The following is a 27,060-nucleotide window of genomic DNA, read 5'->3' as shown; positions in this document are numbered from 1 at the left end:
TTTTAAAAGCTTTTATTTGGAAACTGGCTAGCAGCTTCCTGGATTTCACACATTGTTCTAAAAGGTTTCCTATTTTTGCTACTTCATGTTGTAACAGTGGGTATTTTTTTGTAACCTATAACTCGGCTCTGGGCTCACTACATCCAATTTCAAATCAAAAACGTGTTACATTATACTCTGCTGTATCATCTAGAGACAGTCTCTTGAAACATTCTACAAGTTTCAGCTCTATAATTAAAAATCATCTACGGCAAAAGTGATAGTCAGCCTATACATCATAGAACACAAAATAATAGCAATTCTCTGGGATCTGAAGCTTTCTGATGTCTGCAATCAATTCACTCCATTTTTAAAAGGGATTTATCTGAAGTTAGTGGTTAAGAGTTTATTTTTTCAGGAAAACACTAGGATGTGAAGAATCACAAATTTAAAAGTGAAAGGAATTTTACTGATCAGCCATTCAAATCCACATCTGAAAAAGAATTCCCTCTACAGCATACTCAACAATGAGTAATCCAATCTTTGGTTTAAGAAGGTCTCAAATCAGAAGAAAATCCATTACCAACTGAGATAGCCCAATCCAGTTTTGAAGTGTTAGGAAATTTTTCCTTACAACAAGATTAAATCTGTCTCTCTAACTTCTTCCCACTGTCCTTCGTTTGATCCCCTGAGGTCAAATAGAACAAATCTTGTCACATTTTCAAATCATTTCCTTTTAAGGACCCATTATATTTTTTCTATTTCCCCATCATACTTTTCTCAAGCTAAAGATCTTCAGTTCTCTCAAGTGATCCTCATGGCATGGCATATTACAATTAGCCTTTCTGTGGTCTGAGTCAGATTGACAGGTGACACTTTCTCAAGAAGTCTAGGAGACTAGGCCTAAGTCACTGGATCCCCATTCCCAGAATCTGCAGAGCGGAAAGAACAGGTCTTGGGTTCAGGCAGCAGTAAGTCACGTGATCCCCAGACCTAAAGGTTTCTAAAAGCCAAGACCCTAGGTCAGTGACAGGAAGTGACATAACAACAAGAAGCAGACAGCATTGGTGACCATCGGTCAATGATGGTTACTTCCTTTTTGGTCCATCCAATGAAAAGGCTCGGGTCTTTTGCTATTTAACCAGCTACTAGTTCCTGCTGAGGTCAGGCACATGGCTGGAATTGGGATGGCTCCCAGGTGTGTCTGGGCCTCTTCCTGCAGGGACTAAATCAATGCTAGAGCAGCTTTCAGTGGGAAAGAGCTATGATCTTTCAGGATGGCCCCAGTTATCTTCTGATCCCCTAGAACATACCCTATCAGAAGGCCTAGTCATCTATCTACCCTGTGGCTTTCCCTGCCTGGACACTACTGCTGTCTAGCCTATTTTCTTGAAATCATGTTGGATACTCTGTATCACCTATAGCTTATGGACTTCTTTTTATAATGTCCCAGACTGAATAAAATGCTTACTAGTGTTTCTTTTTTCATTTCTTTTTTTGTTCTTTGGAATAGCATATTTGATATTCAATATCAATTTGATCTATTGCCCATTTTAGATTACTGCTGGCATAAAAGATGGGAGAGCTAGGCACCTATTTGATTTTATACAAAGTCATCTCAACTGAACAGCAGAATAGATTCTTTAAAAATGCACATTTCAATGAAGAAGATTGATTTTCATTTTCATCTAACTAAGCCAAAGTAGCTAGGAATGGTGAGATTAGAAGGCCCCAAAAGCCAGATAAAGGAATTAAATCTTATATAAAAAGTGTAGCTCATATTTTAAACAAAAGGATGACATTTTTGTTTAGGTCCACATGACCTATATTTCTATATTATTTTAACTTTCTTAGCTGGTCTCATAGCTTCCAATGTCTGTCTACTTTAATTCACTCCTACACACAACTGTTGTTAAGAGTGATTTCTTTCAAACACCATTTTCTCACTTGATAGTGCAAGTATTATCAATGCTATTTTACAGACCAAAGTAGACAACTAACAAAAAATATAAGCCCAAAAGCCATTTCCCCCAGCTGCATCAATGGATATGAACAAACAATTCTCAAAAGAATAAATGCTAGACATTCATAACTACATCAAAAATGTAAATCAAATCAATCCTGAGGTTTCACTTGACATTCAGCCAAATGGCAAAGATGGGAATCCTTAACATTGAAGAGGCTATGAAAAGACAGGAACACTTATGCAATGATGGAGTTATGAATCATCATAACCATTCTGGAAACCAGTTTGTAATTATGGAAATCAAATTACTAAAATATCCATACTCTTTGATACAGAGATTCCCACTGTAAGGCATATATCCAAAAGAAGTCAGTGATTAAAAAAAAAAAAAAAAAAGGTTCCATATACACCAAAATTTTTATAACAACACTTTCTTGTGGTAGCAAAATCAAAAGAAAAGTAGATGGCCATTGATTGGGTAAAGGCTAAACAAATTATGCATGAATGGAATGGATTATCTTTGTGTTATGAGAATTTACAAATATAATCAATACAGAAAAGCATGGAAGATTTAGATGAACTGATGCAAAGTATAAGTCAGCAGAACTAAGAAATTAATATACACAACTACAATAATGGAGGAAAAAACCCAACCATAAAACAATCAAAACTGAATTTTTGCAAAATTGCAAAGATCAAACAAAGATCAAAATTACAAAAGATAAAAAGAGAGAAGGCACCTCCCCCTACTCCTTGACAAAAGCTGAGAACCATAGGCAAGGAACATTGCATATAACACCTGAGTATTTTGAATTATTAATTTATTTTTCTGAATTATTGTTTTTTTCTCTCTCTTCCCCCTACCCTCCACTTTAAAAAATTCTTTGACATGTAGGATAACTCTCTGAAAGAGATAAAAGATAACTATAAAAGGAGAGTAAAGTAAGTAAAAACAAACTCATTTACTTTTTATAAAGTAGGAAAAACAGTGCAGTGTCTGTAGTGTCACTCACGTAAGGAAAAAGAATTTCAGGGAGAAAGTGATTAAAAATATCACATATAGTGAAGAAACTCAGAGGAAAGAAAACTGAAAATATCCATCTGATTTAGCAAGAAAGCCATTAGTGATCTGAAGGCAACTTCATAAAGTGTTGACCAAGGAGACCAGTTTGCATAGTCTAGAGAGGAAATAGTAGGATGAAAATTCCATTTTGTTTAGCTTAGCTACAAGAAGTAGGAAAAAAACATGGTAGGAGTTGGAAAAGAGGGCATGATCAAAGGAAGGAATTTTATCTTCTCAAAGGCAAAGGTGAGAAATAATGCTCCTCTTCAGTAATTCAAGTAGTATCATCCCACTTGTGCCAACTGGAACATTGTCTGGATTACTACCCCAATAATCCATTATACAGTATCTCACATACCCCTTTAGCATATTTTCCCTACCATATTTGATCTGCAGCCCAGATTTATTGAAGACGCATTTACTATATAACTCCATGGGACATACTTCAGTACATTCTTTTAGGTCCAAAATAACTAAAATAGCAGATACTCCCAGGAACAAGAGGACTGAACAAAAAATAGATGTAAATATGTCTTTTTCCATGAGCAGACTGGAGTTGAACAGACTGAAAGTTTTATCTTTTATAAAGTTTATGTCTCCTAGACCCAGAAGCAGAACCTCAAGTTAAAATTGTATTCCTTTTCCCACCATAATCAGGAAGATGGATGTTGTACATTTATGTATTTATTTTATAATATCTTTTTTGAGATCCTATTTTAGTTAATCTAACTCAATCTACTAGCCGGCACTATGTGCCATTTCGAAGTGAAATATTATTTCTCCAGGGCAGATTTAGTAAGAAAAAACAAACACTTCCTCATGTCCATAGCAGCTTTTACTGCGCCACAAATGATAATTGTTTTTGCCCCTTTTCTTCATGGTTGCAATTTATGTCCAAATCAAGGCCAAACTCACTATAAAAAAATGTTTTTAGACATGAAATTGGGAAAGAAGGAAGTTGGCAGTGTTCCCATCTGTTAAGGATAAAATGAAATCACAGGATCATAGATTTTTAAATCTGGAAAGAACTTCTAGAGGTCACTGAAACCCCAAATCTTCATTCTACAAATAAAGAGAACTTTACCCAGAGAGCTTAAGTGATTTGTACAGACACACAAGTAATAAAGGGCAGACCCTGAATTTGAACCTGGTCCTTCAAAGTCCATGTGCAACCTTCTTTCTAATTATCCTCTGCTGACTCTTCATAATCCATGTAAAAGTATTTTAAAAGTTTTATCAAAGATTACACATCCCAGAAAGAACAATAACATTAATAAGGAAAATAATGTCAATAGTAATAATTGTGATGATTATAATAATAGCAGATATCATTTAGTAACTTAAGTATCTCGTTTTGTTCTTAACTCTGGGAGAGAATTTGAATTATTAGTTATCAATCCAGTTGTTAACCAATCTTTGTTTACATTTGAAAACAGCTAACTAGCTAACATTGATCTAGTGCTTAAGGTCTCCAGAGACCCTGGCAGGTGGGTGGTCTGACTCCACAAGCCTAGGTGAGGTTTGGGGATAAAAAGCAAGCCAGCTACAATTGTCTGATGCTCAGTCACACACAACCATTTCAGATGTATTGGACACACCTTCAGCACTGGACAGTAGCAGTGTAGAACTCGCCTCAGACTTGGAGGCAGAACACCCGAGCTAAGATTCTGTATTCTATATTTTCTGGAGTCCCATACATCCTGATTCTAAAGTAGAGCTAGAAGTATTCAGAACCATAACATTCAGCATTTTTGTTTGTTTTACAGATAAGGGGATGGAAGTTAAATGACATATAAGATTTGCACTGGGGGTGAGTGGAAGCTCCAGGCTGTTTTAAACCATGATTCTTGCACTTAAAATCTAGCACTTTTCCCATTTGTTTGAAGATACCTGCATCTCATCAGACTTTTCCCCAAAAAAATTTATCCTGGAGCAAAATTCAGTAGTTAAAATTCAGCAATTAAGATGTAAATAATGTTACAATAAAAATTATTAGATAGATAAGAATTCTACTTACCAAAGGGCCCTGGACAAGACATAACCTTTGTCTGTTAGTTTCCTTATCAGTAAAATTGGGGACAATAGCACCTATCTCCCAGGATGGTTTTGAGGATCAAATGAGATAATTTTTAGAAGGGCTTAAGCTCAGTGTCTTCTGTTTGTTCCTTTCCCCAACCAAAGACCAATTTTTCAAAGTTAAGAGAGTCAAGGGGAAGCAAATGATTCTTAAGACCTTTGCCAGGACTTGGATGTTCAGGAAAATCACATAATTGGGCAAAGAAGGGTAAAGAGTGTGAGTCATGCTCATGGAATGATTTTTTCCTGTTCTTTCTTAGATTTAAAAACTGTTAGAATGTAGATGGATCACAGTATTTTCTGTTCATTATGCAAAAACATTTCTAAAGATTAAAACAAATGTTCAATCATTTTCCTCTCCTAGCTGGTAACACTTGCATACAATGAACAAAACAGAAGAAAAAAAAATTATGGGGGGGGGAGTGTTTTCCCTTTTATTTATCAAATGAGAGGATTGAACTCTAATGCTTACATTTATTGCTTGCAATAAAATGCCATAGTTAAGTACCCTACACCTCCATAAGCATAGCTTTGCTAATAACCACGCTACCCTCTCCATGGGATATGAATTGTTAATAAAATGAATGGGCTCCCCCTCGCTTTCTACTCACCTGGCATAAACTGTGTTCCGAGTCAGTAGCTATTCCCCAAGCTAATGATATGGCTTACCAACATTTATTATAGGGGATACAGGATTATTTCGGTGCCACATGCCTGACACTCTCACCATCCAGATCTAAATCCTGCCAAACATTAAAGGAACAGATGTCCTACTGATGGTTCTGAGGTAATTGCTTTCCAGTCAGTTGCCTCAATAATAAAGACTCATTTTAAAAGCAAACTCAATTTGACTGTGCCACAGCGTATTCTGCTGACGACAGCCAGATCACAGGCCATTACTTGTCTTTAGGATGCTACCTAAATTTTTAAAAACTTGATTGGAGAAACATAAAATGCAGCTCCATTCTTTCATGTTATCCCCTTGAATCGCCCATGTAAGTCAACCACTTTATCACTGTAAATATCTAAGAGGTAGAAATATAATTAGAACCTGGCTCAGATGCTTTGGGAGAAAGTGGGATCAGGAACTCAACTCATAGGAATTTCTGGAAGGCAGTAAAGTGAGAATGTTAAGTGTAATTACAGTTAATATTAATTTTTTCAAGATAATTTCAATATTTTAAGGAGGAAAAGTGAGCAAAACTTCACTACAAGTTCCTCTTCTCAGAAACTTATCAATTATTACTAGGTTAATAAATGAAAGAAAATTGCCTACTTTTGAAAATGGCTAACAATTGAAGGTAGCTTTTAAGTGTTCAATCCATTAAACATTTCCCACCTCTGTGGTCATTAATAAACAACAAATTACTTGGACACCCATAAACACGCTGGCATATGCTTGTTACCAACATGTACCTCTTGCCTTGCCCTGTTCATCCCACAAAGACATCTAAGTCACCATTCTCATTTCAAGGTAAGCGGTGGGAAATGACCATACAGCTGTTAAGATGTTTACAATTTTATTTGTAAGTTTTTAAATTTTTAGTGAGAATATTGATAGCAACGTCCAAAGCTATGAAATTTGTCTTATTTCTGTTGCCATTCTGAGACATTTGTTCAAGATAAGGCCTAGGCTGAGAAAAGATCCTTTTTTCAACCTTGCCCTCCCCTCCATCCACATTAAATATGCATCAAACAGTTGCCATGAAAATATGCACAGACTTGTTTAGTTGATAAAGGCAGAAACACTCCCTGGTCATCTTATCTCTTGGATGTACCCTTTACTACTAAAGTCTTGTTTTTAACATTTATGAGATTCCACCATTTCCACTCAATTCTGTTAACTCACCATCAAGATTATATAAGGGGGTACCTATTAAAAATACTGTAATTACAAAACTCAAGATGGTGAAATGTTCCTGTTCTCTGCTGCTACAAGTAAATTTATTCATATTACAAATTTCTGTTTGTTAGTGGATCCTGACTCATCCCTTTGGGACATTATTTGAAAATTTTAAAAAAGCTCAAACAGAACTACTGCTTATCAAGTCTCACACGCTGGTTCTCATCCTATAACAGAAATCTGGAACTCTCATAAACTTAGGGGACCTAGTACACTACTACTAGTGGCTTTCATGGTACCAGAGAATCTTCAATTTCAGAGTGGACTCAGTGGCCATTGCAGGCCATGCTATACTTGACGAGAATTCACTCTATAACACAATATAGGTAACGTCAACTTGTGGCTTTCTAATTATGCTGCTTAGAACCTCTATTTTAACTTAAGAGCTGCTCTATTCTGATGCCATTTTGCTCAATGTAGGATGTTTCCCACCACCACCATAAATGTTACTCCCAACAAACATTCTATATGTGCCAGGGTTATGTGATAGTTTTGTAAATACTATGCTGGAGTCAAAATTGTTCTTCAGAGCTTAAGGATGTCACTGGAAGGTCAGGTCTTTGAACTGAAAACAAGCCCAGAACCACAGGAGTAGTCACACTGCTGGCCTTTGAACCCAGGTCCTGACTCCAAACCCTGTGTTCTTTCCACTATTCCCAGTGAAATGATCATTTTTATGACCCCTGATGACTCAGTCAACTTAACATGCTATCGTACTATTAGTTATTACTCTTTGAGTGTTCCAAATCACTATTGATCAGAGAAATGCAAATTAAGTGGTATCTGAGATACCACTACACACCTGTCAGATTGGCTAAGATGACAGGAACAAATAACGATGAATGTTGGAGGGGCTGTGGGAAAACTGGGACACTGATGCATTGTTGGTGGAGTTGTGAAAGAATCCAACCATTCTGGAGAGTAATCTGGAATTATGCCCAAAAAGTTATCAAAATGTGCATACCCTTTGACCCAGCCATACTACTACTGGGCTTATATCCCAAGGAAATACTAAAGAAGGGAAAGGGACCTGTATGTGCCAAAATGTTTGTGGCAGCCCTTTTCATAATGGCTAGAAGCTGGAAGATGAATGGATGTCCATCAATTGGAGAATGGTTGGGTAAATTATGGTATATGAATGTTATGGAATATTATTGTTCTATAAGAAATGACCAACAGGAGAAATACAGAGAGGCTTGGAGAGACTTACATCAACTGATGCTGAGTGAAACGAGCAGAACCAACAATGATACTGTACGAGGATGTATGCTGATGGAAGTGGATATCTTCAACATAGAGAAGAGCTAATCCAATTCCAATTGATTAATGATGGACAGAATCGGCTACATCCAGAAAAGGAACACTGGGAAATGAGCGTAAACTGTTATTTTTACCTTCTGAATCCAATTCTTCCTGTGCAACAAAAAATTCGGTTCTACACACATATATTGTATCTAGAATATACTGTAATATATTTAACATATATAGGACTGCCTGCCATCTGGGGGAGGGGGTTGGGGGAGGAAGGGAAAAAATCTGAATAGAAGTAAGTGCAAGGGATAATGTTGTAAAAAATTACCCATGCATGTGTACTGTCAAAAAAAAAAAAAAAAGTTATAATTATAAAATAAAATAAAAATTAAATTATATTTTAAAAAAAAGTTATTACTCTTTGTTCCAAGTCTCTTATGCTCCCATCTACCACTCAGCTGCCAAAACAATCTCAATTAAGTTTAGGCCTGACTATGTATGTATCCTTCCTTCCCAATTCAAATTCCAGTACTTCCCTAAGGCCTCCAGAATCAAATATAAAGTCTTCTGGCATTGAAAGCTCCTGCACGTCCATTAAACCCAACATATGTAGAGACCCAGCTTAACCAGCCACTTGCTCCTTGAGTGCCCACAAGGGCACTCCGGCTTCAGACTACATCCACCTTCTTCATTTCCTAACTTCCTTCAAGACTCGATGAAAATCTTGGTCCCCAGTTTTTCACACACCTTCCGTCCAAAATGACTTCCATGGTGCTGCCTAGATCTTACATGCCCATAGTTGTTTGTATATCTTGTCACTAAATGATGAGCTTCTTGAGGGTAGGGATTGTGTTGCTTTCCTTCCTATCTCTAGCATCTAGTCCAATGCCTAGCACATAGCAACTATTTAAGTGTTTGTTGACTGATGGATTATAAATTCTAATATTAATATATCATTTTATCTTTATATTTAACAAATTATAAATTATTCTAACTGTACCATAGAAAATCCTGTTAATTGGAAGCTCATAAAACCATTTTATCTTATCAAGACTTTTCCAGATGGCATCAATTAATCTCCTTCAATTTTGAAAAGATGATTCTCACTTGGAGAAAAATTAAACTTACTAGAAAAAAACAAAAACAGTCCAAACTAAATTCCTTATGTGCCTCCCATAGAACATAACTCCAGCAACAACTTAATGAGAGAAAAAAAATTTTTTCCATCCCAAAGAACAAATCCCTCAAGAGTACTTGGGTTTCAGTGCAAATATGTCTGGTTTAGTACATGTAGAATCTGCATTTAAATGCTACTACTTCAAGTGCTAGGTAACTAGCTAGTAATATTTATTTATTTATTTTATTATTAGTTATTTTATTCTATTGCTAATTAATACATTAATTAACAGCATCAGTATTTACAGGGTACAATTTGAAATAGAGAATTTTTTTTATCATCTGCCTGTCAATTGTGACCCCAGCACTTACAACCTTTCACTGAGCCCTGGCATGAGAGGAACATTTGTTAGTAATAATGGATTTTTATTATAGGTTGGGGAAACACCTGCCATTGATATAAGTAATGGTGATTGCCTACAGCAGTGATGTCAAACTTAAAAAGAATCTGTGGCTTACAAATCCCATGAGATCTTCCAACAAGACAGAAATGAACTGTCTTGTGTATATTAATGTTTATTTCTGAATAAGTACATAAAAGATGGCTATATCCCAACTTTTTGTAATTATCAACAATCCATTTTTTTTCTTCCAGGACTTAGGTAGAGGAAATTAAATGTGAATAAACAAAGGCAGATTATGCCCAAGCTAGAATTCTTGAACACTTTAAGATAGCCAATGATAACAGTTTGGGTCTTCTCTTCAGACTGGACATCTCCTCTATTACACCAAAGATGTCACTATTCATTGTGGCCAAGCAATGATATAAATGACCGACCTACTAGTGACCATCTCTCCAAATGGAGGAAAGTTGGTCATGTGGACAGATCCGACATCAGTCCTGGACCAACAGTCCAAGTCTTTGGGGCCTGCTGGGACTCAGAAGCACTCAGATTCTTCAACAAGTCAGGGTCACTTCTTTAGCAAAACACAGCAGGAAGTTAGTGGAGGTTGAGTGACATTGCTAGCTCCAAATCCTATGAACCTATGGGATTCATGCATAGTTTCAGAAACCCATCTGGAAGGATAAATGATAAAAAACAAAATTACTGTTCAAAGAACCTGCTGAAGAAAGAGGGGAATGTGTCAATTATTCTCTTGATTCATTACAAATGGACAGATCAGTTGCTCTCACAGCCATGCACTCTGGCTCATGACTCTTCTACAATCAAAGTTCAGCAAAAGATACTCATTGAGTCATTATGCGTGAGTCACCTCCTATGTGAAAGGGCCTCATTATAATGTGGAAATAACATGAATTTTCAAAAGCTGTGCCAGTGACAGGAAAGTGGATTCTTCACATGGCCCCCAGGATAAACTCTAAGTCTTTCATTCAAGAATCACATCGGCTAACTTCAGGTTACTTAACCAAAAGTTAGCCATATTTTTGGCTACAGCAGTTTACCAATTCTAGGAAGCTATAAAAAGACAGGACTCTGTATCACTGAGGAAGAGAATACACAGAGATGAAAGCACGTATTCATGAACTAATTTTAGCAGTCAGTGGTTGATTGCTTGCCAGTTATGGGTTTGGGGATTATTCTATGTTCTTTTGTCCCTTATTTCCCCTTACATTTTGATCCTTTTATGGCTAAATGACTTCATCCAATAGTGGTACAGGGGAAGAAGAGTCAGTCTACCTCTAATCAGTCTTCTCTAATTTCTTCTTCCTTCCAGTAATCACTTTTCCTGCTTAAACCTCACCTAGAATTTTGCTTGACAACATGAACACACTTCTCAAATAAATGTATAATGTAGTTCTGTTTATCTCATCATCTTCTTTATTAATACTATCAAATTCACAAAGGCTGGAACTGTGCCTTGCTTCTAAACTCTACATTCTCTCAGTACAGCATACTGTCACAATGCAACTCCTTAATTAAAAGTTTATTGAGTGAGCATGGCAAGAGCTCTGGGGTTAAATATTCATGCATTTAAATGATCCATACTACTCCCAGTAGGCTTCAATGTGAATATTTCCCTATTGCAGTTGTGAATGCCCATTTTGGAAGTCAGTCTACATATTTATGTGCATTTCCTAATTTCTCCTGGACAACATTTTCACAGGTAATTTAAAAAATACTGATTTACAATGACTTGGGTGGGATATCATTAATATATGAACATGGCTGATGAAAGAAAAAACCTATCACCTTAATAACTGAGAATGCATACAGGCAGCCTCATTTCAATCTCAACCACAATAGGGAAATAAAAGACAAAGATTTCAGGTTTACTAACACATCTCAAGTCCACCTACAGGAAAGAAGAAAATGATTAGTGCTTTGGGTGGGTAGGTAGAAATTATTTCCCTCAAGACTGGTATCTGATTAAACATAATGATTTCCAGCTAAATTTATGAACCAAAACAAAGCATCATAGCCCTTGATCATTTGGTAATAAAACACAAAGTTAGGCAGCAGCTGGTGTCAAAGCTCTAATGACCAACCCAAAGGCACGTTACCTTCAGTAATCCCCAAGGACAAATATTTAGGCTTTAATATTTATAATTTAGTTTGAATGATTAAGCTGGCATCCTCCCACACTTTACAAGAATCCAGAATGCTATTTAAATGTGGGGGGAAATGGAAAATTGACTAATTTAAGAAAGACTAAATAAGTACTTTTAAAGATTTATTTTTGCGGTAAATTAAAAATACTCAGCAGAGAGTCAGAAAAATCTGCATCAAATTTCCAATTTTGAATCTTCTTTGCACCCAAAATTGAATATCTATTCCAAGTATACTTGCCACATTACTCAGTTCTGAGAATGAATGGAAGTATTCAGAAAGTGAATCACCCGTTATTTCTCCAACTTGCCTATTCATACAGGCTTGGAAATGTAGAAAGTAAATGGGCGAAATAAAGAGGGAGAGAAAGACACAAGAAAGAAAAGAGGCTCAAAATGACTGTGAAAACAAGGTATAAGGCATACATGGAACAACCTCTCTCTCCTGGGCAAGAAAAAAATCCTTTATTTATATCTAAATTAATGAGTTTTGGGGTTTTTTTTTTTTTGGTTTTTTTTTTTTTTTAAACAGATTGTACGATTTAAAGAAAGGCCACATGAAAAGTTACAGAAAATTATAAAAAATAACAATTAAAATAAAGAGTAAAAAATTATTCAGGCTGAAATTCCTGAGGCAATTCTTGGACTTTAAGAAATTAGGAGACTGGGTGATGAAAGGTATTATGATTTGAAAAGAGAAGGGTGCAGAGAGTGTGTTAATACAATTCATTATAAACTTGGGCCTGCCATTGGTTTACATGTTTTCAGCTGTGGCTCAGCATAACAATTGTGTTGCTACAGAAAGGGGAGGAAAGGTATTAGATTGTCCTGACTGTGGACGCCCACATGTGTGAAGGTTTTGTTTGACTCCAAAGATTCACATCTCCAAAGAAAATGCAAGCATATACACTTACTATGAAAAGCAAACATTTACTTCAAATCGCAGCATAGGCTTTTCAATCACAAAAAGAAAGAAAAGAAAACAGTGATCCGACAGTGGTCACGTCCTGTGCAAAAAACCCATAGGATACCAAAAATGGCAGCAAAGAGAACTGGAGCTGTGTACATCACAAAATAAAGGAAATAAATAGAGTAGCTGAAGTCTGGCATTCACTCCTGTGACTCCATGTCTAAACCAAAGAGAATGCCTTTAAAGGGTTAATTTTATTCGTGTATTAGTAACAAAGCCCCACCACCATAAAGTAATACAATATTTAAAAATAAAAAAGAACTAAAATATTTATATCTAAGATGGACAGTTTATCTATACAGTCAGACCTCTTAAGTGCAGAAGGTGGTTCAGGCTTTGCCTTTTCCTTCCTCATCCTTTTTTGTTTTAAATTAACCTCCCACATACTTCATAAAGTTCCAATCTCAGAAGCCAATTTTATCAAGGAAAATAAGATCCAAGTTGCATAATTCATTGGTGACTCCCAGCAGCAGGCAGGGTGGGGGAAGTCCCAAGCCTCGAGCCATCTCTAATGTCATTGTTCACATGAAGACATCCTTAACAAGTCTGCAGAGCCCCCCACGCAAAGTTGCCTCTCCAGCACACCCCCAAGCTGCAGCTCACTCTTGTTCACAGATAAAGAATGCAATATGCATCACACGTCAAGGAATGAGGAGGAGGAAGAGGAGGATGTGGAAGGGCCGTGCTTTGGGCTCCTTTCCCTACTTCTCTCCACCTTCTTGATGACTTCGGACACTATGCACACCGAGGAAGTAAGGCCCAGCAGGAAGAGCAGGTCTGCAAGAGAGAAGCCCCTGTTAGCTCCTGCACATCTCATATGGCCACCTGCTGACAAACCCCAGTGGGCCTTTCTGGACTACCTGCCAGCAGACAGAGGACTTTTTCACCCATGAATCTGTGAGGTGGAGGAGCCTGGGAGACACCCAGGATGCAGGTGAGCTCAGCCATGCAGGGTGATAAGGTATTTGTTCAACAGCTTAATGAATGGGGTCCTTCCCATCTTAAAGATGAGGCAGGAGGCTGAGTCTTAGAGGAGGCTGGTTCAGAGTGCCCAGGGGGATTGGAAGGCCATCCACGGCTTCATTTCCCAGAAAGGGGACTCTGGAGGTTCTAGCCTCTCCCTGCCCCTGGCCTGGCCCTGGCTCCCTTCTCTGGAATGCTTTCTACCTTTAGAGCGGAACAGGAACCATTTTCCTTTTCCTTTCCAACTCTGCAGAGTGCCTGGCACATAGCAGGCTCCAATGTATGCTGAACTCTATCAGATTGGAGGGTACCAGAGCTCAGGGCTGCCTGAGTAAGAAGGTGGTAGTTCCAATTCTGGCACTAACTTACTACACCTCAGTCTTCTAATTTTTAAAATCGAAAGAACAATGCTTGGAGGGGCCACAGTGGACAGAATACCAGCCCTGAAGTCAGGAGGACCTGAATTTAAATCCGGCCTCAGACACTTAACACATCCTAGCTGGGTGACCCTGGGCAAGCCAGTTGACCCCAATTGCCTCACAAAAAAAAAAAAAAAAAAAAAAAATTGTATTATGAAACAGGGTATGCAAAGTACTTCTCAAACAATTATTAAGTACTACAGAAACATAAGCTATTAACAACCATCTACATCTCCTAATGATTAGTCTAGGAATCTCTTTCACTTGGCTACAAAGTCATCTCAAGTGACCAGAATTCCAGTGGAAAGTAAAGGAATTCCTAGAGGAGGTGCTTCCAGAGATTTTATTGAAAAAGATCTAGAAAACCAAGTGGGATGCTGGCATCTATCCTACTTTTCTGTAAAGAGTAATACTGCTGCTAATTAACTAATTACCCCCCCTTTTTTTTTTGCTGAGGCAATTGGAGTCAAATTACTTACTCAGGGTCACATAGCTAGGAAGTGTTAAGTGTCTTGAGACCAGATTTGAATTCAGGTCCTCCTGGCTTCAGGGCTGGTGCTCTATCCACTGCACCACCCAGCTGACCCAGTATTGTTATTTTTAAAATAATATGGCTTTAAAATAACAAGCACACTTAGAGTCTGCTTTTCTCTTAAAGCTGCAGTTAGTTTATTAAACAAATGTCAAGGGTGAAGATGGTTGAAGGGAATCTGAAATAAGAAAAACTTTTGTGGCAGCTGAATTTGTTCATATGATCTACATTCCAATAAAGCCCTTCTATAAGAACAGTATTTTAGAGTAATTAAAAAATCACAAAGAAAATGTACAATTTTATATCCTATTTAATATCTAAGGAAGTAACCCTAAGAAGTTAAGATACTATTATCTCAAAATCCATCATATTTACATAGTGAATTTGAAATAAAAGATACTTTATATTTATAACATCAATGCTGACTCAAGTAGAGAACAAGTCATGGAAATAATGAATCATTTCCATTAAACTTTAATTTTAATCTTTGCTCCTAACTGTTGGAAGGAAGCAGGTATAAGTTCCACAGATCACCTTGTCCATTTTAAGAGAAAGCTGCGTAAGGTCTGATTTGTTTTATTTACACTCTGCCAACATGTGATTGTTTGAGGCCTAAGTATGACACAGGTCTACTTCCCCTCTGCCTAGCCAAAGAGAAGAACTTTCCAACTGAGACAGCCTTGAAGACTTCAGAGACCACTCACTGGTGACAGAAACATTCTCCACACTTTACATAGCTAATTTTTTTCCTTACCTAGTATGCTGAGGCTTTCAGTCTGAAAAACTTTCTGAAGTGGGGGAAAATAAATAACGAGCAATTGCCCCATGATGGATCCAAGTACGGCATAGCAAAACATTTTATTACTGCAGAGTCCGGTCTCAAATACAGACTTGGTCTGAAAAAAAAACAACAGAGTTACATGATTTCTATTCTTATGTTGCTGATTTGCAAGTTAAATTCCCAAGTTTAATTATAAAGATGCAGCCAAGACTAACCAATATCAATGGCTGCTTTGTTTTCCCTTCCCCCTCTACCCTTTAATGAGTCAATGATACTAAAAAAAAAAAAAAAAAAAAAAAAAAAACAACACCACCAAACCCCAGAATGATTCTTCAAAAATAAACTGTATTTCTGAACACTTACATGGGAACTACAACCGAAGATTTCATTAAATAAGATACTATTAATAAGAAATTTGTAATAATTAACAAGGTGGAAAGGAAAGCAATAATCGGACTATGAAAAATGGCTTCTCTAAGAAATATAATCAAAGAAGCCTGGTAATTTATTACTCTGACACAGAAAACTGTAACTGTAGGATCCTTACACATTTAATGACATGATCACAAATGATTTATGCACTTTGTAAAAACCTGACTCTTTAATAAAGCACACATCTCTTTAACTACTACTAGGTAACCTCTTTGCCTAAGCTCCTCTTATAGCTTATGATTTTAACAAATAGCATTAAAATGTTTCCTAATTATATCTTTTAAATATTTCTCAGTATTCTGCTTTAGTCAAAATTAGTAAAATAATAATGTGCTTAGAAATTAATATAGTGGGGTACTATAGTGATAAATCCATTTAGTGGCATTTCAGTGAACTTTAGAAATTTTGTTTCAAACTTAAAATATATTCAAACTTTGTCCTTAACAAAAGTTTCACTATCATCATACCTCCTTCTATAAAAACATTTTAAAAGAAAGGAGAAAGTAATTTTAAGTTTCACTGGAGATGGGCATAAAAGTTAAGTTTTCAATTTCTTTTTTCATCTAATTGCTTTTGCAAAATTTAAAATTAAAAACTCCCAGATGATGGATCATATTTGTAAGATTATATATAAGAATGAGTTTGTAAAATGAATTTGAAGTCTAATATTTAACTCTGTGACTCTGTGTTTGTACACAGAGTGATGAAATTATGAACTAGGAATAATGTAGCCAGCAATTAGGCTAAAGAAAAGCAAAATGTGGCAAGGTTCATACATAGCTCAGGTCCTATATTTTCTTGGTCTTTGACCCAAAGGAGATAGCAACATAAAGACAATGTACTACTCTAATCTGCACCACTAATTACTTAAAATAGAAAATCCTGTTAAATGGAAGACTTTTCTAGATGGTATCTATTAAAACTTTCCATTCTGAAAGGGTGATTCTCACCTGGAGAAAAATGAAAATTGCTAGGAGAAAAACAAAAACAGTCCAAACTAAATCCCCTATGCTCTTCCCATAGAACATTACTCCAGCAACAGTTTAATGAGGAAAAGAAAAATGTATTTCCACACCAAGAAACAAATCCTTCAGAGGATTTGGGTTTTTATGCAACTATATTTGGCTTAATACATGTAGTATCTGTACATGCTACTATTATGAGTGCTAGCTAACTAGAATTTATCTAACACTTTACAATTTGCAAAGCACTTAACAAATCTACAAAGATACAGACCCTGTCTTCCTTTTTTATGTATTGCTAAAGGTCTACACTGATTTCATTTACTCTTCCCAGTCCCCTTTGTAAGCAATGATCGGAATTTGCAGGACATCTACTTGGGATTGGGATCCCTGGCTATTGAGTGGGAGGGATCTAGGCCTCAACTCTGGCCTCAGTAATAGCATCTCCCACTGAGCCAGTGCCTTGGGTAGGAAGTCAATGGCGTACCTGTGATCTGGAACTGAGAGCATTGAACATGTCAAAAAACACAAAGCAAGTGAAAGTCATCGTTGTATCGCGAGGTGTTATCACATTGTCCCGTAGCTGTTGAGAGAAAAAAAGGAGACGGCATCTTTAGTGGCTGCCCTGAATGCCCAAACCTGGCATGTGCTTTAAAGATGAGCATTCCCTTTATCTTCTCATTAAAGAACTGTATTTCTAAGGCACAAAAGGTTAAAAATAAATCAAATTTCTCCTAAACGATTTAAATAAATTATCTTGTGAGCACATACACAACCTCGCTTTAAGAAAAAATTGAGAATGCTCACAGAGTGGATATTTTCAATGACTTTTGGTGCTCTGATTGGGTTCTTAGTGAACAGAAGGCCACCATTTTAAAAACCCTCCACAGAACCCTGCCCTACCTGTGATGCTGGAAAGGAAAAGAAAAAGAGAAAAACCTTAAGGTGTTATCAAAAACTAAGTACTTCTACATGCTACCTGCCCTGCTTGTCCTGAAGCAGAGAGAAAACTGGGGCCATCACATTCTTACTCAAACTGTTAAAGGAGAACATCTTTTGTTTTACTTCTTTACTTGCCTTTCTAATGAATATTTTAGTATTATTAAGACTAATTTGAGTTTAACACCTGAGGATGGGAATGTCCTGCTTTGAATTCATACCTCCCTCCAGAAGACAAATAAAGTTCCACACACAATGATTATTGAAGAAACCAATATTTTAACAATCAGGTTTTTGGTCAAGATGCTGTCCTTCCAGTTTCTTGGAGGCTGACGTATCACATCTTTATCCACTGGCTCTACTCCAAGGCTTTAAAACAAAGAGAAAACTCAACAGTTTTAAATGTTTGAGGTCCACATTTGTCATTTCTCCCCAGGGTCCTAGAAATATATATATATATATATATACACACACATATATATACATATATATATATATATATACTATTATCAAAGAATTTGAGCAAAGGAAGAAAATCCTAAGATCATGAAAACCAACCACATTTTTACAGATGAAAAAACTGGGTTGCAAAGAAATTAAATGAGTTGCTCAGTCACATTGTCAGAGTTCACTGGGCTCTTTCCACTATGTATTATTAATAAAATTTTATTATTCTAAGGTGCAACTCTTTTGCATACATGCATTTGTATAACTCCCTGAGGAAATTATTTCAATATCAATTAAATCTGTGAGAAATCCCACAAACAGACCGAAATCTTTTATGCTCGAGATTATTTCTCAAATACTGCTTGAAATACATATTTAACCCATCACTGAGGGCTTAGGTCTTGTCATGTAGAAGATCTGACTAATGACAAACACTGCTATGGCATAAGAGTTCTATTTCTCCTATCGGAGAAGCTGTCTCCTGCTTTTACCACAGAAAATACAAAGAATACTCTACCAATCACTCAGCAAGTCAGCTGCTGAGTGGGATTCAGCAGAGACCTTAATAATGAATTCCATTAAGACATCATCTAAATATACTCATTCACAGATAATGAAAAACAGCTCTTTAACATGGTTTACATTATGGAAAAATAATATGACATATAAAAGTAGTTCATGTCTTAGATCTGATAGGACCTTTGCCTTTCCATATCCCATTTGAAACAGCCCATTACCTCTGAGCTGGAGGCCCATCCATGATAATATTGATCCACAAAATCTGCATGGCATTGAGAGGATTGGGAAAGTTCATTAATGTAGCCAATGAGATTAAAGTTAATGCAGCAATGCTCCTACAGAAAAAAAGCCATTAAGTGAATTGTAAGCATGGCAAATTGGTGCTGATTATACAAGACTAATTTCTTAATAATTGGGTTGTTACTCAGTTGAAAAGACAAATTTAATATTCAAATAATCATAAGCTCAAAGATAAATACATAGTAGGTACTTGAAGAACAAATAACTCAAAAGTGAACATGGAATACTCTATTTCTTAATGTTGCTTTTGATCTCACTTTAAGATTTACAAGCAACACAAATGCAAAAAATTTGTTTTGGTTTCAAATAGGAATTGGCAGGTTTCTTGAGCACTTTAAAAATTAGTAATGATCTATAGTTACAAAATTAAAACACTATTTCAGGATCATCAACAATTGGACTAATTAATTAAAAAAAAGAACAAGCACTTATTGGAAGAAAAGATGCTTTGAGAAACTGTAAAAACTTTAAAATAGAAAGTTTATCTATTCTAAACAGATAAGTACAAAGGTGTTACTTTTGGATTTGTAGACATTTCTAATTGTATCTGAGATTTACTGATGATGTGATTTTTCTTTCAGACTACACAAATTAATTCTCTTACTTTAATATTACTCTATTTTTCTGTGAGTTCAGATGTAGACATGACACTCAGAACCAGAAAACAGCTATTCCCAGGTAGTCTGCATTAACTTTAAAAAATCAATAAGAGGGAAAAAAAATAGCATCAACTTACGTGCTCAACTGGAATCTAACAAAATTTTTAATGTTGTTGTAAATTCCTTTACCCTCTTCGATTGCAGACCTAAAACACAAGAAACAATTTATCATGAACATTTCTATCATATCAGGTGAATTCAAACAATCCAATTTTAAGGAATCACATTTTGGGAGAAGATCACAGAAACAAGGAGGTCTTGGTATTGTTAAAACAAAAATAAAAGGGATCAAAAAACTGCTACTTAAAAAACCCCACCAAAACTAAATCCCACACTGGGAAATTTACTTCAAAAATAAATGAATTTTGAGGCAGCTAGATGATGCAGTAGATAGAACACCAACCCTGGAGTGAGGAGTTGAAATCTGTCATCAGACACTTAACACTTATTAGCTGTGTGGCTTTACACAAATCACTTAACCCCAAGTGCCTCAGCATCCCCTTTCCCCCCAAAAAAGCAAACCACAAATAAATTGTCATTATTAAGAAAATGAAAGAATTTCTAACAGATCAAATAATCAGTGTGTCATTAAAATCCATCTTTTAAAGAAGCCCCAGTCCTAAGTTAGCTCATGATCACAAACATTTATTAAACTTTGTGCAAGGTACCAAAATAAAGATGTCCAAGTTAAGGCATAAAATAGACCTCCAAAAAGAGAGATGGCTGAACAGACAGATGGGGCCAGTCATATGACGGGAGAGATAAGCGAGGGCAAGTCCATATGATTCCCTGGTACCCTCCAAATGCCAGGGGAAGTACAGGAGGGCCCCCATCTCACTGGGCAAACCCATGTGGAAGGTAGGCAGGAGGTCTGGACAAGCTTGGCACAATGTGAGAACATGGGTGTTCTGTAAACTGGGAAGATCAGTAAACCAACAAGATCACAGGCCCCTATCCCAAGAAGACAGGTCTGTGCTAAGGGTGAGAGAAGGCACATTCAAAGCACTACAGCCTAAGTGCTGACTCCACCACTTAACTGCTCATTCAACATTGTAAAAGTCCTCTTCAAGGTGCTAAGTACAAAATTAAGGTAAAAGACAATTTTTGCCCTCACTGAGCTGAGTACTTAAGAGATGACCAATCACCAGTCATTCCATAAGCTTTATTAAACACCTGCTTAAGTGCCAGCACTGGGGATGTCAGAGAGGGAGCAGCCAGAGAGAATGCCGGGAACCAGGAAGAGCATCTGGCTCTTGGAACAGTCAGGAGGTGGGGGTCATAGACTGAAAAGTCATAGTAGGGAGGCTGCAGAAGAGACCCAAAGGATGGGAGAGGCGGGTTACAAAGGCTCTGAATGCCAAACAAAACACCTTGTGTTTGCTCCTGGGGTGACAGGGAGTCACTGGAAATCACTGAGTAGGGAGGTGACTGGGCTTGAGAAAACTGCATTAGTGACTGAATGAAGGCTAGGCTGGAGTGAAGAGACAGGCTGCTGGCCTCTCCCAACAGCTGCTGCAATCCAGCACGCACCCCAGGGGGAGGTGGCATTGGGGAGATGCTGCAGACTTTGGCACAGTCTGGATATGGAGGGGAGGACGAGGGAGAGCCGGGGCATAGTGTGTCCTGTACAGTAACAGAGAAGGTAAGGGCAAAAGGCAAGAGTTCTGATCTGGACAGAGGGGGTTACCCAGCTGGAGGTCGGCACCATGGAGATGGCAAGTAATTCCCCAGGTGGTGGCAAGATCACCAAGTGAACTAGTATGGAAGCAGAAGTGAGGAGGCTCCGGACAGAGGCCTGCTGACACTCCAGGTTAGTAGGAGGGACCTGGATGAAGATCCAGCAGAGGGGTCTAAGGAGGAGAACCAGCAGAGAGACGTCCCAAAAACCCAGAGAAGAGCATCCAAGAAAAGATGCTGACTGACAGAGTCAAAAGCCTGCACAAGGAGAACAAAAACTGAGAAAAGGCCATTGGAACTGGTGATGCACAGGAACTGGAGAAAGTTTGTAAGTCATGAAATGTCTTAACCTTCAGTTTCCTATAAAATGGCAGTAAGACTTGTCCTGCCTGCCCCAAAAGGTCATACATAATGTGAGGAATAAAAATTCTCTTTAAAGAGTAAACTGCTATATAAATCTATGGTATTGTTAACAGTACACTATTACAATTCTTTTTTTTAATTCATGACACAATGACTCTTACTAAGTTTATTTCCAGCCCTTCTTTCACACACATACACAAAACCCTGTAAGATAAGTAGTGCAAAGATTATTATTTCACTTTCAGATTAGAAAAGCAAAAGAAGTAACAGAACCTTCCATAGAAGGTTCTACTTTTAGGAAAGGAAACCTGAAGGCATTTTCTAAGAGGAATCAATCAAACAGAACTAATTACATACTCATCCCTAAACATGTTTGTTCTAAGATAAGTTCAGAGATCAAAGGGAGGCAGGGTGTTCTAAGATAAGTTCAGAGGTCAAAGGGGGCCAGGGGAAAGCCATTTGGGAAAATGAAGAATGACTGCATGCTCTCTTCAGGATTAGAACAACATTCAGTTTCAAAAGAATTTGATCTGAAGCCCTTGTGAGGTATACAGCTAAGGACCTTGAAAACACATATATACTAAATATTTACAACTCGTGAACTGAATGAATTGATATTCAAGGAACGAAATAGTCAACATTTGCATCTAAAACAGAAGCTTTATTTTCTATTCCAGTAGTCTATTTAAGATCATTTAGGTGATAATAATATTTAAATAATTCATATAGTTTTCTCATGGAATTCCCTGGTTGATGGGGAGAATATTTCATTTCAAATCACTTCTATGAAAACAAAACTTACATTATTGTTTGAAAATCGTCATCCACTAGGATCATGTCCGCTGCTTCCTTACAAACATCAGTCCCTGTCTGTCCCATCGCTACTCCAATGTCTGCGGCCTTCAAGGCCACTGCATCATTGACTCCATCTCCAGTCATAGCCACAACAGATCCATTGCTCTGGAGGGACTAGAGGAAAAATAAAACTGATAGTAAAAATGCTGACAGATCAATCCATTTCCAATTCTTTTTTTCACAAGTAAAATTATACAACATTGTACCATGTTTAATATCAAACCAAGAGCTGAAATTTCTAACTCTTATTTACAAAATGATCTGAATCAGATTATTTCTCCTTTCCTTCCAAAATATGCTTCATATAAAACTCAAGACTAGACTGCACTAAAGTTTCAGTGTATAGCTTTTTGCAATCAATTCTTTAATGTGGAAATCTCCAGCTTCCCCTTTTGTTTTCTGTGAAATTCAACTATTATACATCCTACCTCATTTCATATAAGAATTCTAATAATGCTAACTGTGGCACCATAATTTTTGGATCCTATGAACCTATATTAAGCATATAATAAAAGCAGTTATTTAACTGTTTCTCTGTGTTAATAAGTGTGACTGTCAGAAAGTGCCTTGTAATGAATATTTGGACAATTTTTATGCCCAAAATAATAAAGTCTAAAGGTACTTTGGGAAAACAAGACACACCGAGATACTAAGTTTAGTGTCGCTGGAGTTGCAAACTGGTGCAGCTCTTCTGAAAAACATTTGGAACTATGTGAAGAAAATGATCAAATTGGAATACTTTTTTATCCAGTTAGAACACTTCTCAGCTTATAGCCTAAAGAATTCAAAGAGAAAAAAGGATCTCTATGGAGTTTTTTAATGGCTGCAAAAAATGAGAAACAACATGGCTGACCTGTAATTGGGGAATGAATACACCAATTACTAGTTACAAATAAAATGGAATATTACAGCCAGGTAGTGCAATGGATGGAGCACTGGATGGAGTCGGTAAGACGTGAGTTCAAATGTGACCCCTAGGCACTTACTGGCTATGTGACCTTGGCCAAGTTAATCTGTTTTGCCTCACTTGCCCCATTTGTAAAATGGAGATAATAACAGTTGTTGTGAGAAGCAAATGAAATATCTAGCACAAAGTAGAAATATTAAAACAAAAAATTTCAGAGGAAACTGGAAGACCTTTCTGAAATGACAGACGTGAACAGAACTGGATGAATAATTTATACAATGAAAGCAGCAGAGAGAAAGAGAAGTGAGACTTGAGAAATCTGATCAATACAACAACATAAATCCAAAACCTGACATGGATACAAATACACACATAAACACATGATTCTATTTCTTCTTGCTTTCTTACTGAGGGGTTAAAGGTAGGAGGGAGAAAATGTGAACAATGAAAATAAAACAAAACAAGACAGAATTTCTTTTACACAGCCCACCCTCTTCCCACCCTGGCTCACCAGACAAGTTCTAGGTTCTGCTTATGCACACAGAAGGCAGAGAGCTCATCCAGTGTCACAAAGCTAGACCGTATTGTATGACCTGGACCCAATCGGAGGCCATGCCCAACTTTATGCCCCTACAATTCCCTGCTGCCTTCTAACACTCAGTGTTGGTACAGAGTACTGCACACAGAGAGTATGCATCTTGGGGTCAGCCAGCTAACAGAGACCATGATGCCAAATGTTCAAGCACCTTCTACTTTTCTATTCATTCAATTACCAGGGCAACTATTTAAATTGAGACTAAAAACAGTGGGTAAAAACAAGCAATGTTTATTAAAAGCTAGAAGGTACAGCCTGCAGTGAGGAAGATGTGAGTTCAAATCTGGCCTCAGACACTTACTAGTTGTGTGACCCTGGACAGGTCACTGCCTCGCTCAGTTTTTCCTCATCTGTCAAATGGGGATAACAACAGCACCTAAATGAGATGTTTGTAAAGCTCTTCACATTAAGTGCTGTGTAAATATTAGCTATTATCAAAAGCTTCCTACTTCTAGACTTCTGTTGTAACACATTTTTCTTTTTACTGTTAAATTAAAATTGACTACATTTCAAAATTATTACACTTAAAAGTAGTTTTCATCTAAATCTTCCATTTTCCTTTGTTTGTTAAATCTGTACTCCAATTTCATGGTTTAATATCATCTATTTCTCATCCCTACATCACATTTTATCAAGCTTTCATGTAACTGGCTTTGATTCAAAGTAGTACTACTATTCTTTTTTAAAAACCAACAAATAAAAACCTCTGATTTTCCTTTCTTTCATGGGTTGCCCTAGCCCCAAGGATCTGAACCTCTTTGATCTTAGCTGGACAGATCTGTGCCAGGCCAGGGTGTGCCCAGAGTCTTTCTGCTGGGGCTGGCCATCCCCAAACCTTCAAGGGCCCAGAGTCACACCAATTCCCAAGGATGCTGTGGAGGAGACATGTATACTTGGAATGCACGCACTGTGCTGACAATGACATGATTCAGAGCAGCTCAGCCCCAGGCTCCAACCTCGGAGGCAGGCCCCTGGGGTCACCACTCACGTTGTCCTTGGATCAGCTACTTGTATCCTCTTCCTAATCCACTGTCATTTCCAAGCCAAAGAGGCAGCACATGGGTATAAACTTCAAGACTTACCAAGTAACGAGAGCTTTAGTATAAAGCAAGAAATGCAGTTATGAGCAGGGGTCAACTGTTTGCTCCAGGGAACCTACCTTAATGATTTTCAACTTGTGCCTTGGACTGGCTCTGTAAAAAACCGCAACCTAAAGAGAAAGCAAAATGGGGGAGATCTCAGTTCCATGGAATATCCAAGGGACAGATACATAACTCATCCCTTCTTATTACTCATTAGACTCACTTTACACAGTTAGGATGTTAAAAGGTATACCATGTGTGGTCTGCCTTTCTGTGATACCTCTAAAACTTCACCCAGAACCACAGAATGTAAACATCCTAAATAAGAGGCCATTATCTGAGCTGTTCCTTTATTTTTAATATACATAATAATTTATACAATTTAAAAATGTACAGTGACAGAATGAACCTCCCTTTAAACTGTCAAAAGATTTAAAAGAAAAAAAAAAATGACAAATTTTCTTATTTTCCTCACTATGTTCTTCATTACCTTGAATGTGCCCAGCTAAAATGTTCAATTTCCTTCCCAGCTAATATGTTCAATTTTCTTCCTTCTATTACTAGTGGAGCTAAAATGGAGACTTAGTGGCTACTGTAGTCTTTCCTTATACTATTAAATCTTAATCTTTACTGATTCTCTTTTATTCAAGCTTAACTAAGCTTCTTTCCTTTACATGTTCGTGCTATCTTCTAATTCATTTCATTTTACTGCCCTCACCTAGACCGCCAAATCTTTTCCAAAAACAACATTTCTAAAGACAGTCTACTGCCAGCAACAAATAATGCAAAATACATACTACAGAACCAAAGATAAGTATAATAGTTTTTAATAAAACATATTTCTGAATTTTTAGGAAGGAAAAACAAGGAAAACACCATTTAGCTCATGCTTATAGAAATTTAAAAAATACCATCTACTAAGTAGGTTGTCTGGGTAAAGGAATAAATACACTGATGAAATCGAGTACTTTCAGCAATCTTTAGCAACTACTCCAGAAAGAAATGACATGCTAATTTTACATATAATCAGGCTACAGATAGTTTATATCATTTCTCTTAAAGCCATATCTAGAGGCTAATCTAGAGCATTATGATTTTGGAAGATCAATTTTAAATGACACTAAAGAAATTTATGGAGGCTGCTAGGAAATTCAAAGCTCAAAGAACTTCTATCTTTTCTCTTTGAAGTGAGTCAGTGTGATTCCCTTAGTACACATGGGAAAATCTTTGTGAGGGGAAAGTTTTTTTCAAAGGTTACTCCACAAAACTACCGAAATTGAACCATCTCAAGGGACATTCTTAAAAGAAACAAAAGAAAGAAAATCCTGAAAGTAGTTTTTGATTCTGTCAGGATGGACTGACAGCACAAAGATGGGTAAAAAAGCAAAGAAAGTCCTAGTAAAGAAAGAAAATATTCTACAGTAGAATTCACAGTAATGACTTAGGAAGAGAAAGCAACAGAAGGAGGTAGCATTAGCTTATATATAGACTATTTACAGAACATACTAGAGCAGAATGATTTTATGCCATTGAAACAGCTTTTGACAGTTTTGTTTTGTTTTCCTGGAAAAAGGGAATGATTTAAAAAAAAAAAAAAAAAAAAAAAAAAAAAGGAGGTAAAGGGATTAAATCTTTCCAAAATACAATTAGGAGGATGTCTAAATAATTTTCAGGTTTTTAGCAATTAATTCTTCATTTTCTCTCCCATATTCTCCCTTTAAGGTAATTTTTAACA

At 36.9% G+C, this 27,060-nt stretch overlaps 1 protein-coding gene across 7 annotated transcripts in view; it reads right to left on the bottom strand.

Annotated features, from left to right (window-relative positions):
* Positions 1–12,836: 12,836 nt before the first annotated feature.
* ATP2C1 (ATPase secretory pathway Ca2+ transporting 1) overlaps positions 12,837–27,060 on the bottom strand; it is a 221,473-nt gene continuing 207,249 nt past the window's right edge. For all 7 annotated transcript variants that reach the window (XM_074270895.1, XM_074270897.1, XM_074270891.1 and 4 more), the window contains 8 exons: positions 25,403–25,453; positions 22,689–22,855; positions 19,924–19,992; positions 19,106–19,222; positions 18,143–18,290; positions 17,470–17,565; positions 15,562–15,703; positions 12,837–13,670 (listed from right to left, as the gene is read on the bottom strand). In XM_074270895.1, the coding sequence (XP_074126996.1) occupies positions 13,528–13,670; positions 15,562–15,703; positions 17,470–17,565; positions 18,143–18,290; positions 19,106–19,222; positions 19,924–19,992; positions 22,689–22,855; positions 25,403–25,453 (933 nt within the window). In that variant the 3' untranslated portion in view covers positions 12,837–13,527. The remainder of the gene's footprint in view (positions 13,671–15,561; positions 15,704–17,469; positions 17,566–18,142; positions 18,291–19,105; positions 19,223–19,923; positions 19,993–22,688; positions 22,856–25,402; positions 25,454–27,060) is intronic.

The sequence above is a fragment of the Sminthopsis crassicaudata genome, chromosome 5, assembly GCF_048593235.1.
Source record: "Sminthopsis crassicaudata isolate SCR6 chromosome 5, ASM4859323v1, whole genome shotgun sequence".
Taxonomy (NCBI): Eukaryota; Metazoa; Chordata; class Mammalia; order Dasyuromorphia; family Dasyuridae; genus Sminthopsis; species Sminthopsis crassicaudata.
Note: the sequence above shows the minus strand (reverse complement) of the source record. Positions and strands in the feature narration are given on the sequence as shown.